The 15,259-nt window shown below is 44.9% G+C and overlaps 1 protein-coding gene across 3 annotated transcripts in view; it reads right to left on the bottom strand.

The window, feature by feature from the left end:
* TANC2 (tetratricopeptide repeat, ankyrin repeat and coiled-coil containing 2) overlaps positions 1-15,259 on the bottom strand; it is a 206,714-nt gene that overhangs the window by 59,766 nt on the left and 131,689 nt on the right. For all 3 annotated transcript variants that reach the window (XM_068418571.1, XM_068418573.1, XM_068418572.1), the window contains 3 exons: positions 12,254-12,379; positions 4,395-4,676; positions 1,583-1,716 (listed from right to left, as the gene is read on the bottom strand). In XM_068418571.1, coding sequence (XP_068274672.1) covers positions 1,583-1,716; positions 4,395-4,676; positions 12,254-12,379 — 542 coding nt within the window. The remainder of the gene's footprint in view (positions 1-1,582; positions 1,717-4,394; positions 4,677-12,253; positions 12,380-15,259) is intronic.

The raw sequence follows: 15,259 nt of genomic DNA, 5'->3' as shown, positions 1-15,259 counted from the left end.
GCTTTGCTGAACACTCCGGAGCTTTGCAGAAGTTTCACATGCTGTGTCAGCTCTTCGGGTAGAAGAAGCGATTCCAAGTGCTCTAAGGTCAACTCATCAGCCTTGGCATTGATTTTTTCATGCTGGCCTAACGTTTGGAAGCTGGTGACAGTTATTTCTGGAATCTGCCTCCATTTACAGTAGTCAAGATTTACTGGGAGATTAACAATCATACTCAAAAGTCTGTAATCCTGCTGCTGGCACAAGAGGCAGCACATCTTCCTAACTCATTTGTTATATTCTGACAGCAAAACACAGGATTTGTTTTGCAAAAAAAAAAATTTTGGCTAGGGGATGAGCAGGGCTTTAAAACCCTTTCCTAAGAAGTCTGCAGCCAAGGTATAACAACCTATTTTTACTCTATTTTTGGCTATAGACATTGTTCCTTGCTCTTTTCTCCAGTGATTAGAGATGCGAAAAAGCTTCAGTGCATGATCTATGCAGTGGATGTGACACACTGTTTGGAAGAGTCCTACCCCTCACCTTTTTCAGGAGGAAACTGAAGCTAAAACTCTATCCATTTATCAGGTACGTATCCAGCAGGATTACTTAAGCACCCAGGGGAAGAAAGTCGAGATGGATGAGGTATTTTAAGCAGAGACAGCACACTTTACTGGCCTTTCTGCTAGTCTGTAATGTTTAAGATTTGCAAGGAAAACGATGACTAATGCGTCCTGAACAAAACCAGACCAGGCCGTTGCATTCCTTTCAAGAGCTCCACGTGGAAGAGGAGAATATCAAGTCTTAATATTTATTTACGCAGCTATCACACACTCTCTCTGCCTTGCCATCTGGGTGCAGCAGAAAAGCAGGCAGGACAAGACAGTATCTGGCACAAAAAGCCAAGCAAAACACATCCCGGCAATAATTTAGAACAAAGACTTTGTTGACTTTTTCCTCTCCAAAGTGGGAGCTGGCAACAGGCAAGCACTAACTGCTCACACCCTCCCAAAAGGTGCAGGAGGAGCAAGCTCCTCGCATTTCAAAGCAATATAATGGCACCACAAAAGTAGGGCTAAATTCAGTAAAACAAACAAATTCAAGCTGTAAATCTCACCTACAGTGACATATACAATCCACCCTTGGCATAACAGCAAATGATTTGTGTATCACTCAACAAGGCTACGATCTGTTCTGGAGACTTTTCCACCCAATGCCTAAGTGCACACAGCAGCAACGCTGCAAAATGAAACACCGCTCAAACACGTGGCAATTTTATTTTCACTGCTGAAGAAAAATTACAATTATTCTGATAACTATGTCATAGCATAACATTAGTGAGGATAAAGTACGATGGCTGGGAAAGACAAACTCTCGGAGCAGAAGGGGAGTGTATCTGATGTAATGGGAATTTCATTTTACAGAAATAACTTTCCTGGGTAATAAAACTTGTCGCAGAAGTTTTTCTCTAGACTCTCCCAGTAAGCACTTGAACGTTTTCCAGCGCACCAAGTCATGTAAAGCAGGAGACCTTCCAAGAGGTTCCATTAAAACTGACATTTTCCCAAGGACCAACAAAAATCCCGAGCCGTGTGTTTCGTACCTGGGAAGCGAGTCTCCGCATGGCCTCCTCCTGGCGCCGGCGCATCTCGGGAGTCCCCGGGCAGCTCCCGCTGGTGATGGACGAGTGAGCAGAAGGCGGCTGGGTTAAGGGCAGCTCTCGGTTTGCATCCACATCTGTCCCAAGGAAAGAGGTTATGAATTGCTACAGGACAAGCACGACCGACACTGTTATTACAGACTAGGAAGCTGCTGTTTTCTAGCAGGTCGTGCGTGGCAGTTAAAATACTTTCCACAAATACTCTGCTTGGGATTTCAGGCAGCAAGAGACTGTCACACCGTCCAGCCAGGCCAGAGGCTCCCCAAGAAACTTCTTTTGGAAGCAGCACTTTCGGGAAGGACCGCTAAGACAAAGCCCTGAGCTTGTCTTATTCATCTTCTCCACTTTAATTTCACTGACTTCAAATTAATCACAATAACTGAGTGAATTGTGCACTCTCGAAGGTACGCTCTGTCTTCAAGTCTGGTACGTTTTAGTGCAGCGCTCTCCTGCTCTGCAGTTCTGCCAATAGATCTTCCTTCATTATGAACAATCGCTGACTAATTTGGTTCCAAGTCCTTCTTCAGTGGAGACAGCCAATTTTTCTGAATTATGTGCCTACTTTATAATATAAATAAATGGGAGAGCCACAGCTAACATATCCATCTGAAGCCCATTAATGTAATCAGAGGGAGCGAAGCAGGAGTAGCACGAGGATCTGGAAAAGGCTTGCAAGCAAATAATGAATTATACTGGAACCACCTCTGTCCAGTTCAACTCCTTTCTATTGTGTTTTAGCTGTTTCTTTTGCCTGGCAAAGCAGAAATTGCCTTTACCAGTAGATTGCTACAACAGTCTGTTCACCTGGCCTTTGTGGATAACATTTTCAAACCACTCTTATCTTCACTCATATGAGTATTTCTGAATGACACTAAGACATGCAGGACTTGATGAAGTCTAATTACTGATTTCTTTATTTTAGGAAGGTTTTAAAAGTAACAGTCCTCTTAAGCACAGTCTGTCCTAGCAGAGCGTTTTCCTGAATGGATTGCTGCAATGCATCCTTGAGCTTGACTTGAAATCATAACGCAAACAATGACCCATTTAATGGCAAACAACAAAGGAGGATGACTACTGCCTACGTAATTAAACCCTGAATCTATTAACAATGATGCACATTCTTGATTTTGGGCATGCAACACCACCTTCACCTGTATTAATTATCAGAGACAGGAATTAAGAGTATGAGGCTGTGTTTATGCCAGTTTACTAATGCTGATAGCACAACTGCTGTAGTATAGTCAGGTCACCTGATTAGCATTTGTTATTAAACATGGATTTTACTAAGCATAACGGATTTTTTTTTTCCTAGCATGTGGAAAAAAAAAATCAAAGAAACTTGCAGAATAATTATCATCTTCTATAGCTAGACTATAGAAGGTCTCTTCAGGAAATAGTTGATTGATTCTGCAGTTCTCCATCCCAACAACTAACACTGAGGAATCACTCAGCTTTCAACTTCATGGACAAACAAGAGTGCAAACTAAATCACAGCATGTTGGGTGTGACCAAGAATCTTCCTCCTTTGTGCATGAAAGATGCAGGGACCTTCCCATTGGAAATATCCAAGCTTTTAGTCCAGAAACAGTTAAGTACAGTAGCCTCTTTAATCTCCACAATCCCTCTAAGCAGACTGGGGAGACATACCGTTGGTGCACTGCAGAGCTGCAGTGAAAATATAGAAACAAGCCCTGCCTTTCACTACGCATTGTTCATTTTGCTCTGACAAGTGACACTATCCACCACGCCAGCATTCGGTGACATTTCAGATATTTTGACATGGCTCAGGGTACTGCGTTCCAGTAAATACATTTAACTACACTTTCACTGAGATACAGTGACCTAGATCCTTAAAGACACCTTTAGGTACCTAACCCAGTATTTTTAGTCCTGTCTTACTCACTTACTGAGAGCTGAGTGATTTTGAAATGGTGTCATCCCCACCTGCAAACATGTCAGCACAGAGTGATGTGAATTGGATGGGACCACAAGAGGCAGAGCAATGCTGGGTGCTGGGCCTGCCCAGGCTGGCGACCCACCGTAAACATCTATACCATGATAAACTGAGAAAAACAAACCATATGGGAAGGAGAATGCACTGGTGTGGATTTGTCATAATGGAATATTGGCAATTAAAATTGGAGTGTTCCCAATCAGAGAAAATCCGTGATGCTTCTAAGTCAGGGAAATAAGAGACAGACTATTCTGACTATTTGGAGAAGAGGAGGCTCAGAGGTGACCTTAGTGCAGTCTACAACTACCTGAAGGGAGGCTGTAGCGCAGTGGGAGTCGGCCTCTGCTCCCAGGCAACCAGCGATAGGACAAGAGGACAAGCCTCAAGCTTGGCCAGGGGAGGGTCAGGTTGGACATTAGGAAGAATTTCTTCTCAGAAGGGGTCATTAGACATTGGAAGGGGCTGCCCAGGGAGGTGGTGGAGTCACCATCTCTGGAGGTGTTTAAGAAAAGACTGGACATGGCACTCAGTGCCCTGGTCTAGTTGACATGGTGGTGTCAGGGCCATGGTTGGACTCGATGATCCCAGAGGGCTCTTCCAACCTGATTGATTGATTGACTCTTCAAAAAGTAGATTTGGAACAGGAGCAGTATAAATGCTGCTGACAGGTGCTTCCTTTGCACAAAAACTAAGCTGATTTCTTGGGCCTGAAGAGGAATGGGATTTTCTCAGCCAAAACCATTATAAAAGCTGATGGAAAAGGCCTCTGATTTTTGAAGATCTGTGTACTGCCGTACTTACGTTTCGGAGAGGCGTGTGGGCTATCAGAAGCAATCTGTCTCATACGCGTGCCGTGGCAGCTGAGCGCAACCAGCCTGGAGATGATGGCGGTTTTCCCGAAGCCGATGTTCCCAACGATCACGACACCTCGGTTCACGCTGGCGTTCGAACTCTGCAGCTGCGCGTCTATCTCGTGGAACACCCAGTCCCGGCCAACGAAGACGGACTCGGTGGTGATGCTGGGCACCTCGAAGAGCAGCGGCTTCAGAGAGATGTCGGGAGGTCTATAAGGTGCGAAGCGTACTGTAAAGGAGAAACACAGGGAAGGAACTTAAACATCAAAGCTAACAGTAAAACTATAGTTGGAAATTGCTGTTTAATCTCCTTTAGAAATCTTTTCATTGCAAAAGGTGAAAAAAATACAAGCTCGTTAATTACCCACAGGTTTGTTGTTAAAAGCATCTGGCTCATTCATAGCATTTTTCACCAAAGGAGTTCAGGGAATTTTACAGGAAGAAGTAGTTTACAGCAGGGGAAAGTGTAGCTGAAGAAATGAAATTTCTTGCTTAACGTCACCATCATTAAAGGCCTTGCCACAGGCAGGACAGTACGCTTTGCAAGACAGCTACCCCTGTGACACAGCACTGTATGTGTGTTCAATATAGAGACACATAATATGTCTGTTCACCTGGTCAATACAATCAGCACAAAAAAAACCCTTAGCACTTAGAAGCATTAAATCAATCTCAGCGAAGTTATTTCAACTCTTCTAAAGTATATAAATGAAACCAGATGGCTGATAGGGTTTTCCTGTACAGCAATTAAAACATTTTCTCTTTTCACATGGAAAAGCAGTGTTGCAAGCAACGTGAAGTTAACAAGGAGTGCAAGAAATACCTCCCCAACAGATCACGTAAGCCTGGGCAACGCTAACCCCTAAAAACATGGATATCGGTCGTGTTACTTTTCCCATTTTTGTATGCATTAGATTAGATTATAATAAAACATACAACTAAACCCAAACCAGCCTCGAAGCTTCTTCAGGGTCATTTGAGGGCGGAGGGAGAAGGTATTTGCTGTTGGCAAGAGCCATCTAGGGAACACACACCTAAGAAGAGTAACGACTATGCACAGATCTGGTGCAAAGATGCTGTTAGAAAGATCAGCTCATATGGTGCCTTCTGCCTATGAGATCTGTAATTGGGAGATGATACACATAAATCTATGAAAAAAAACCTTAAAAAGTGATGGAAGGACTTTGTGCCGGCACAGACAGTTGCTGGATCTTCCCACTTTACCACCGATATTGTTTCTTAATTAAAAACTTTCCGAAGGCGGCCAGAACGCCAGCAGGTGATTCCCACCCGGGAGGTCAGTCACACTGCGCGTTTCAGCTGCAAACTTTGAATTTTACAACACAATTCCTTCACGTCAGGGCTAAGTGACATGGATGGAGCTACATCCGTGCGACGTGATTTCAGACCTGGAATGGCAGCTCTGAACACACCTTCCATCTGCAACACACGTATTGCACTTGACATTCAACGCATTTATTTAAGATTATGCGGTTAAGCCGTGGAAAGCTTGAGTTGTGGATCACAGAAGCTGATTTCAATTTGTTTTGAGATCGTATGGCACAATGCAAACGCAAACAACCATACAAAATCTAGACGTCTTCATAACATTTTAAAAGAAATCCCGTGAAACCACAGAGGAGGAGTAAGAAAGGATTTAAGTAGGAAAACTATCGGTTTCTCAGTGTTATCTCTCGGCACGATCACACTCCCAGCATTTACATCAGCTCCTTCCAGGGGAGATCATTTGGTTTCTTTGAAGTTTTAAAAGCCCTCAGACACTTAAAAAGCACAACCATCATTCAGCAGCCTGTCTGTCATTCCTTCACCCACTCACCCTCCGCTGCGGACGTGCGTGTGGTGGTTTAATCCCCTGAAGCCCTCCTGGTCCAGCCCGAAGGTCCTCGGGGGCACAGATAACACCACTGCGTCAGACTTTGGGCTGAACTTGTTGAAACTAGTTTATCAAATTACCACAGTGGGATGTTTTATCTACATGGGAAGAGGTTATAGCTGTGCTCCCACCCCAAAGATCTTACTGTAAATATAAACGCATGGGTTTGGAACATGGTGCTGTGTCCAGCTCTGCGCTTTGGGATGAGCTGTGCAATGAATTCCTCTGGAAGCTCCAAACCTCCCAGTCCCCCCAGCCTCCCTCCAAACCAGTCCAGCAGCAGAAGAGCTGCTCCCCTGACCCTGAGGCTCTGCCGCATCTGCCCCAGCATTGCCCTGTCCCCGTGCCCTGGGACCTTCCTCAGGGAACTGCTGAACTGATGCCCACGGCTCAAATCACCTTGAAATCCTTCACTGATCCTTCACTGGAGCTGATCCATTAAACCAGAGCTAATAAAGGGGCTGGGATTTAATGTTACATCAGAGATGCCTAAGGAAAACAGCTTGTATTTAAAAACGTTAGGTATTTTTAATCTCCTCTTTTTTTTTTTAACCCATACAGAAAATGCTGCAGACAGGAGCTGTACTTTTATTCCCACTTGAAAATGATGAATATGCTTTAAATTTATCCTAGGGTGGAGATGACTTTGGAATTGCATGAGCTCACAGGCAGCTCGTTTGATTCCCCTCGCTGGGGTCTGTCACGCGAGCGCAGCGGGATGTGCTGGCACGGCCAGGCGCCGGAGAAGCAAAATCGCTGGCGGTGGGAGGGGACGAGGCAGCCCCGGGGCCGCGTGTCCCCAGGTCCCCATCACAGCTCCCGCCTGGCTCTCGGCGTCAGGACTGATGGGCTCCCCACCGGAGGATGGCACGTTGCACAAGCAATAGACAGTGGATGTGGCCGAGAGAAGCAGCCGTAGTGGTCTGACTGATGCAAACCAAGTGTTCCAACACTGCATTTGATGATGGAAATTTTTGTTTGCATTATGTCACCAATAATATATATAGAAAAAAATATATAAATTATATATATATACAAAAATTTTTAAAAATGACAAAAAACCCCAAAGACTCCATTTGGAAAACATCAAGCTAAGATTTGTGCTTGATAAACTACAGCTTTACTTTACTTGTGCGTGCGTGTATATACATGGATGTGTCACATCAGTGAGTAAAAATGTACAACAGGGCTCTTCTGAGAGCCAGGAGTGTAACAGGTACCAAATGGTCTCGGGGGCTAATGCAGAGACAAACCTGACTAAACGTAAAAGCTATGGGATCCAGCAAGCTCCAGCTTTACATGGACTCAAATCTTGGTTTCTTTTCAGAGGTGCAGATGGCTTCAAGGCTGCGTGACGCCTACACCTTGGACCACAACACCCCAAGCAGGCAAAGGACACCCTAAAGATTGGCCTTTATCGGAACGGGCGTGAATATACACATTGTGCCTGTCACCGGGGAATAGCATATCTTGTCCTAAAAAAACCTTAACAAAACCCTGAGAAGCAACACACCCACTCCTCTACCTATATCCAACCTTCCTGCCCCTCCAGACCTTCCAATGCCACCAGTCGCTGACCACAGCACAGCAAACCTCTTCTCCTGCCAACCTGCTGGGACATCTCACGACTTCAGGCTTCATATCCTCCGGGCTCCCCGAGGGCAGGAAATGCTGGTAAGCGTCTGGCCATTCAGCAAACACTCAGTGCCACGTTGGTTTGGACACGAGAGCTGAGAACATGGTTTTGTGCCACCAAAGTCACCTCCACACGCCAGCAGAAGACATTTTACTTCATCACATCGTCTTTGGATGACAAACGCAGCATCAGCGTTTTCCTAGCTGGACTGTCGAAAACGTTTATGAATAATTTAAGACTGCCACTGACTAATTGCAAGCCATGTGCCAGATCCTCATTAATTCCCGACGCTGCCTGCAGAACCATGCCAAAATCCGCCCATTACTATTTATTTTACAACCCCTCGCAGCCAGAGGTCCCCAGGCACAGGGAGGCAAGGCACAAACCTGGGGTAAGACCCTGGAGCCCCTGGGGAATTCTCAACTCCTTTGAAAGAGCTGAAAAAATACCCCACATCACAAGGGAAAGAATCGGAGAGAAGGAAGGCTGCACCGGAGCTTCAACATTTGAGGCAGAAATTAATTAAAGGATAAGCTAATGGAAAAGGCTCTGAAAGAGAGGATAAGAAGGTTCAGAAGTATTGGGCGAGGATGTGCGCACACAGTTTGGATGAACCCTATTAGCCACTTGACTTTAGCTCTCATGAAAATCAAAGTATGTGAATAAATTGCCTTCCCATCCTTGAAAATTTGTCAAACACTTGCTGGGTTTTATATTCCTTTTTCATGAAGCATTTTATAGAACTTAAGAAGCCAGAGTACCCCAGAAATACCCAGAACTTCTGATAACATCTTAACATAAATTAAACCCGTATTTTCCCGGAAATTAGTGTGTGGAGTGGGACAGTACAAGGTCTGGTAAAAAAATTTCCATGAGGGTTGACGAAATACTGTGCAAACTTCTGTAAAGCCTAAGCAATAACTTCAAATCCCAAGCTGAAACACTGTCTATGATACCCATCCTGCCTCTTTTTTGTGGCTGAAAATTTCAATGAAATCAAACCAAAGCTGGTTGTATTCTGTGCACGACTGAAAAAAAGCCATTGGGCTGAAAACGAGCAGGAGCAAAGTCAGAGAAAGGCCCATCCTGCTTCACCACGTAGCCCGTCCTCTGCTACACAAAGTGCATTTTTAGTTATTTTAGTTTGTTGAAAGACTCTAAAACGCCAGTTCAGAAATCATTTGTTTTACAGGCTCCTCTCTCTGCAAACAGGCATTTTTTCTCAGCTACATCAGCAATCACCATCCACAGCTCATTAGTTGTTTTGCATTTTATTCTAGATGCGTTTTGTCGCCGTTTTAGTCTCCCCCAGTGGAAGATACATCTTGCTGTCCAAAGCATCAGCATCTGTGTCCTTCGTTAAATAAATTAGCAAAGCGTTATTCCTTTTAGTCGCTTTAGACTGCAACTATCTGAAACGCAGACATCCATCGGGATAAAAACAGCACCTATTTGTCATGGGCTGCCTGCCTGAAAAGGCTAAACTATTTTTTAGCATTTTTAAGAAGTGTGTGACACTTACCCAAAAGCATGAAATATACACCATGAGCTAAAAACCCAGAAAATTATAAAAGACAGTTTAAGAAAAATACGGTACTGCCACATAGCTTATACTGGTGAAGAATATGTTGGTGCAGCCTGAGCCATCCTCTCCTCTCCTGTCCTCCCAACCTCACCTGAACACCGTGGTTCTTCACACCCTGTATCAGCGCTGACATTTACTTGTTAGAGGGGAAAAAAAAAATCACGATAGCAACAGTCGGGATGTTCTAATACCCTCTAATTCAGTTGCCATCTGGCTTCTGCTCCAAGGTACATCACGTCTATGATCTTGTACTTTGGGTTACATCAACCCTGAAGAGCATCAAATCCCACTGGCTGAAAATAGTAAAAGCAAAAATTCGCCATCCTATTGCAAACCTGCCGCTGGTACAAATACTTGTCATGCTCTTAGTCATTGGGATTGCTAAATTATTCCCTAAAATAATCAATTTAACAAAAAATAGCAGGGATAATCTCCCATTTAGTTTCTCTGCACTGGGATTCTTACACTGGGAACAAATCAGTGGGCTGTAACGTGTTCCCCCAATACAGGGCCAGGAATTGCTTCGCTATTTTAGCCCAATGCCAAGACTAGAGATATTAAAGTTAAACCCAAGTTTAGGATTTCCAGTTGGAACAAAGAGCTGGTGATTATAACAGCCCAGATTTGATGCAATTCACAGTAATACCTGGAACATGTAGTATTTTTTGGGAAATAAACCCCCTCAAAAATTCAATGAAAATATTTCCAAATAGTGGTGGTTTGTTTTATTCACATCCTCTTCTTCTCCCTCTCTTTTTGAAAATAGCCTGGCACCTCAACTAGGATCAGAAGCAAACTCCAAAAAACTGAAACACTGCTCTTCTCATGCAACCTTCATAGAAAAGGGGGAAAAAAAAAAGGAACAGAAATAAGAAAAAAAATATGTAGTGCTACATGAGTTTTAAAAGTGTGTCTGGAAAACAATTTGATTCTGTTCCTACAATAAAGTTTAATGTTTTGGATGCAATCACCGCAAATTACGAAGCCTTGGCAAGCTGCTCCCTTTGAACATATGGAAATTTTGTCTGTCAAACTTTGCTTTCTTCACTCACTGCCTGCTAATACATTTTTATAACTGCCTCACCAGCCAATATGATTTCATTACAGACTGGATCCAAAGCAACACAAATCCACTTTTTTTCTTCCAGTTGGGGGCTCATGTCTTTGGTAGAAATCCCAACCAGGCTGGACGTGCTTGCTGTCCTGAGGGAAAATCCAACCTGCCACCCTCCAGCTCCTGATTTCCTTACCTGAGGATGGTGAGCTCAAAAAAATTCTGAAGAAAAGGAAAGTTTAACGTACCACCAACAGAAACCCCTCTCTCTACATACAGGGGAGAACAAACCAGTCTAATGGCACAGCAATGGCAGAAAAAATCCCAAACTAGCCTTCTCGGCCATTTACTCATCTGCACAGTGACAAATGATGGGGATGAAGCATTACCCTGGTGATCTGGTGCAGATGCAGGGCTGTCACGGCGATCGCTCGAGGATGCAGCCAAAGACCGCGCTTACATTAAAAGGGGGATGGAAGTTGTAGGGTGGGCTGAAACCCCAAGGACGTGGGGTGAATCTAGCTGGAGCTGCCTGGAAATAAACCAAATACTAAAATGTCAGCCCTGGCTCCTCTTCTCATTGCGAACGTCTCTTTTGTGGAATTTGCCAGGAAGAACCACAAAAATTTCCCCGCTCAAAAGGCCTTTCAGAAGTCAAAGGGCTGCCTGAATAGCGGCATTGTGAGCGGCCGTAAGAGGGACGCGTCGGGACGGTGGCCCCGTACACTGCGCCTGGCTCCTTCCCTGCTGGCACGCTGCGAAGTGGGGGCTGTCATCCTTCGCTTTTTGTTCAGAAAACAGAAGAAAAAATCAGCAGACCATCAAAATTTCTCATTTTTTAGAAACTATCAAAGTATTTGCCCTGCAGCACTCAGAGACTGACAGCGGGCTGGTGGGGGAGCGATCGGGGAGAGGAATTTGGGGATCTTGTGCAGGAATATCCTTATGTGATACAGGGGTGGATGTGTAGGTCCAGTCCCAGCCTGTCCATGGGCACACACAGCCCAGCCCATCACCCGGCCGTGGCCGGTGGGCTGAGGAGGGTCAGCGCCCTCGGCAATGTGAACATGGAAGAGATGGCCATCACCCCGCCTCGGGGCATGAAGCAGCTCTGGAAGGCGGTGCGGAGGCTGCAACACCGCACCCGGGTTTTAATGTACTATTTCCCGATTTGTAGTTGTGTTCCTGAGAAGCGAGGGTGCTCCGACTTTGGGCCAAGTCGGCAACATGAATCCTCTGTGATCCACCTTTACACCACGGCTACACACACCGTCCACCTGGCAAACCAGACGTCTAAGTCAGCCCTGAAAAGGAACCCCAAAATGTTACGCTGACGGCACTTCACTGACCACGGAGCAGCGGGGCAGCGTCTGGCCAACCAGCCAGAAGTACTTAGTTCATTTATTCATGTACTTAGTATATTTATTTTCTTTCCCCTTCAGTTTGGCCACGACACCAAGGACACTGGAAATAAACTTGTTCACATTCTCATGGAGAGGCAGCGCTTAATACCTGTACGTAAAACGTTCCTGCTCCAGCGTTTTCACGAGGACGTGGATGAAGTGGCTGCAGTAGAAGCTCCCAGCCCAGAGACCCCTGTGACAGACGAGCCCCCCGAGCCTCCAGCGCGCTCCTACCTCGCAGGTCCTGCTGCGTGCGGGCGCCGGCCACGCTCTGCCGCGGCATTCGGAGGGACGTCCGCAGGGGAGTGTGCCTCTGCTCGTCCAGGTAAGCGAGGTCTTCTAAGTGCGCTGAGCTGGTGGCTGCCGTGAGAAAGCAAATGACTACATCACACCCAGCCTTCAGATCTGAGTTCTTCCCTTTTTTAAGCAAAATACACGGAGTTGTAACTACACTGAGTCAACACAGCTAAGATGAACCAAATCTAATTTCCCCTCGCAAGGAGTAAGGAAGTGCTTTGGGAACTTTTTCTCACATCCCATCACTATTTGCTCCAGTTTGGTCTCCTCTCGATGTTCACAAATAAAAAAGACACATGGAAAATGAAGACATGGAGTCTCTTATATCTCATCTAAGTTCTCCCAATGACCAAACTCAATCGCGTGTGTGCAAAGCTTGACAGGAGGCAGGCGGCATTTCCTACTACAGAAAAGACAACTCAATAGTGCATTTTATGCTGAAACCCACAACCTCCCCCTCAATTATTTTGGAGCTATTTAGTTTAGATATTAACATTTATCTGTTCATAAAGCCAGAAGCAGTGGCAGAAAAATTAAAACTTTTAACAGACCAGTAAAAATACATGAATAAATGAGAAAAATGTTATCTGCGCTAAAGAAGACAACTTTACTCTTCCAGTGTAACTTGCACATGGGAGAATTTAGTTTTCTTTACAATGCTAGATTAAATAGGAATAATTTATTGGTCTCTGGTGAAGGTGCCAGCATTACATGAGTAAGTGTGGTTGGAACAGAAACTGCAGCTAAAAACCTTCCCTCCCTCTCGGAAACTGGCTGATAATACAGTGCAAGTTATTTTTTATTCCATTTTTCAACTGAAGCACATGGATGGTCCCACCAACCAGCCTGATTTTGAAGGTGTTCCTCTCCAAACGTCACGGCCTCAAGCATCACCTCACATGTGGCACTTCCTACCAAGATGTGACACTTAAGAGTCATTATTTCAGTGATCAGTTTTTAAGTAATGCTTTTTCCACAGCTGCCCGATGATTACAAATATTTTTAAAATCCAATTTCATGATGGGTGCTGCAGTTTGGTGGGAAATGCCTCTAGACCGTGTCAGAGGGGAATGACGAGAGTTAACACTGGTCACAAAGCTGCATCAATAAGGTTTTTTTTTATTGGTGATGATTGGAAGATAGGAGAAAATGTGGTTTAAACAAATTCAGATCACTTGCATCTGAATTCACCCACTATTCTGCCATGTCAGAACGCTTTTCAGACAAGTAATTTACAGAATACTATAAAATGAAGGAATGAAAACTCCACTGCATGAAATAATCTTCCCAATTCTAAACAGAAAACTTAAAAGTCTCTGCGGATCACCAGCTCTGTTCTCGTTCTGATAACCGTTTCCAAAATTCACATTAAACATTTACTGATGGAAATCCCGCTGCTCAATATTCGGCTGCTCAGTACTTTGTATCCGATATTGCTTTTCTTCCCTTTAGTTTTTGGTCAATTACCATAACAAGATTATTATTTTAAATTGAACTAATTAATTAAATGACTTCTTCAAAGACTGCCTGTGAGGCTGACGTTAATTCTTCGCTGTGAAATGGGTAAATATTTTGATACAGCTCTCTGGAGTAGCTCACGGCGCTGGACTTTGCATCTTTCCTCCCTGCCACCCAACACAAAATGTAACAATTCAACAGAACTGAAAGGCAGAAAATTTAAAACTAAAAGAAACATTTTTTTTCATACAGCACCTAATGACCATGTAAAAACCTTTACAAGATCTTGTTGCAGTCGAAAACTAAGCAAGACTCTGAGACTGTACCAAGGGGTGGGGAGAAGGGGCTTAAATTTGGCAGCAATTTTTACTGTTGTTCTGCAAATTGCCTGGAATCTGTATGTAAGTTTTAAGAAAAAGAATAAGAGACAGAGAGAGGACAAAAGATAAACAACAGGAGTGAGGAAAAAAAGAGGATATAAAACTATCACAGTCTGTTTTTAGAAGTCCTTCATGCTCTTCTACTCCTGTAAAGTTGATTAGATGTTCACTGTGAAGGAGCAGATTAGAGCTGAAATGCTGCAATTAAAGAGCTGTGGCTTTAGCGTGGATGCAAGTTATTTTCTGTAAGCACTAAACGCCAGCAGCTTGCTCACAGCATCTCCAGCATTCAGCTCCACGTTTCACTTACGGTGGCACAGGGCAATGAAATGTGCCTTTTGCATAAAAACCTGTGCAATTTATGGCCACTTTTTGTAGTGTAGCTGAGCCAGAGGATCTGCAGTGGAAGGGTAGATGTTACTGCAGCAATCACAGGCAGACCCAAAGTATCCTGGAATCACAGAATCGTTTTGGTTGGAAAGGACCTTTAAGCTCAGGGAGTCCAACCGTTGACCCAGCACTGCCAAGCCCACCACTAACCCATGGCCCTCAGCACCACATCTACACGGCTTTTAAATCCCTCCAGGGATGGGGACTCCACCACTGCCCTGGGCAGCCTGTGCCAGTGCTTGACAACCCTTTCGGGGAAGTCATTTCCCCTGATCTCCAATCTAAACCTCCCCTGGCACAACTTGAGGCCGTTTCCTCTTGTCCCTTCACTTGTTCCTTGGGAGACCGACCCCCTCCTCGCTACACCCTCCTTTCAGGCAGTTGTAGAGAGCGAGAAGGTCTCCCCTCAGCCTCCTTTTCTCCAGGCTAAACACCCCCAGGTCCCTCAGCCGCTCCTCATCACTCTTGTGCTCCAGACCCTTCACCAGCTCCGTTGCCCTTCTCTGCACTCGCTCCAGCACCTCAAGGTCTTTGTTGTCATGAGGGGCCCAAAACTGCACCCAGTATTGGAGGTGCGGCCTCACCAGTGCCGAGTACAGAGGGATGATCCCTGCCCTAGTCCTGCTGGCCACACTAGTGCTGATACAAGCCAGGATGCTGGTGGCCTTCTTGGCCACCTGGGCACACTGCTGGCTCATATCCAGCCGGGGTATCT

This window comes from Nyctibius grandis, chromosome 26 (assembly GCF_013368605.1).
Source record: "Nyctibius grandis isolate bNycGra1 chromosome 26, bNycGra1.pri, whole genome shotgun sequence".
Taxonomy (NCBI): domain Eukaryota; kingdom Metazoa; phylum Chordata; class Aves; order Nyctibiiformes; family Nyctibiidae; genus Nyctibius; species Nyctibius grandis.
This window is presented reverse-complemented; position numbering and strand designations above follow the sequence as displayed.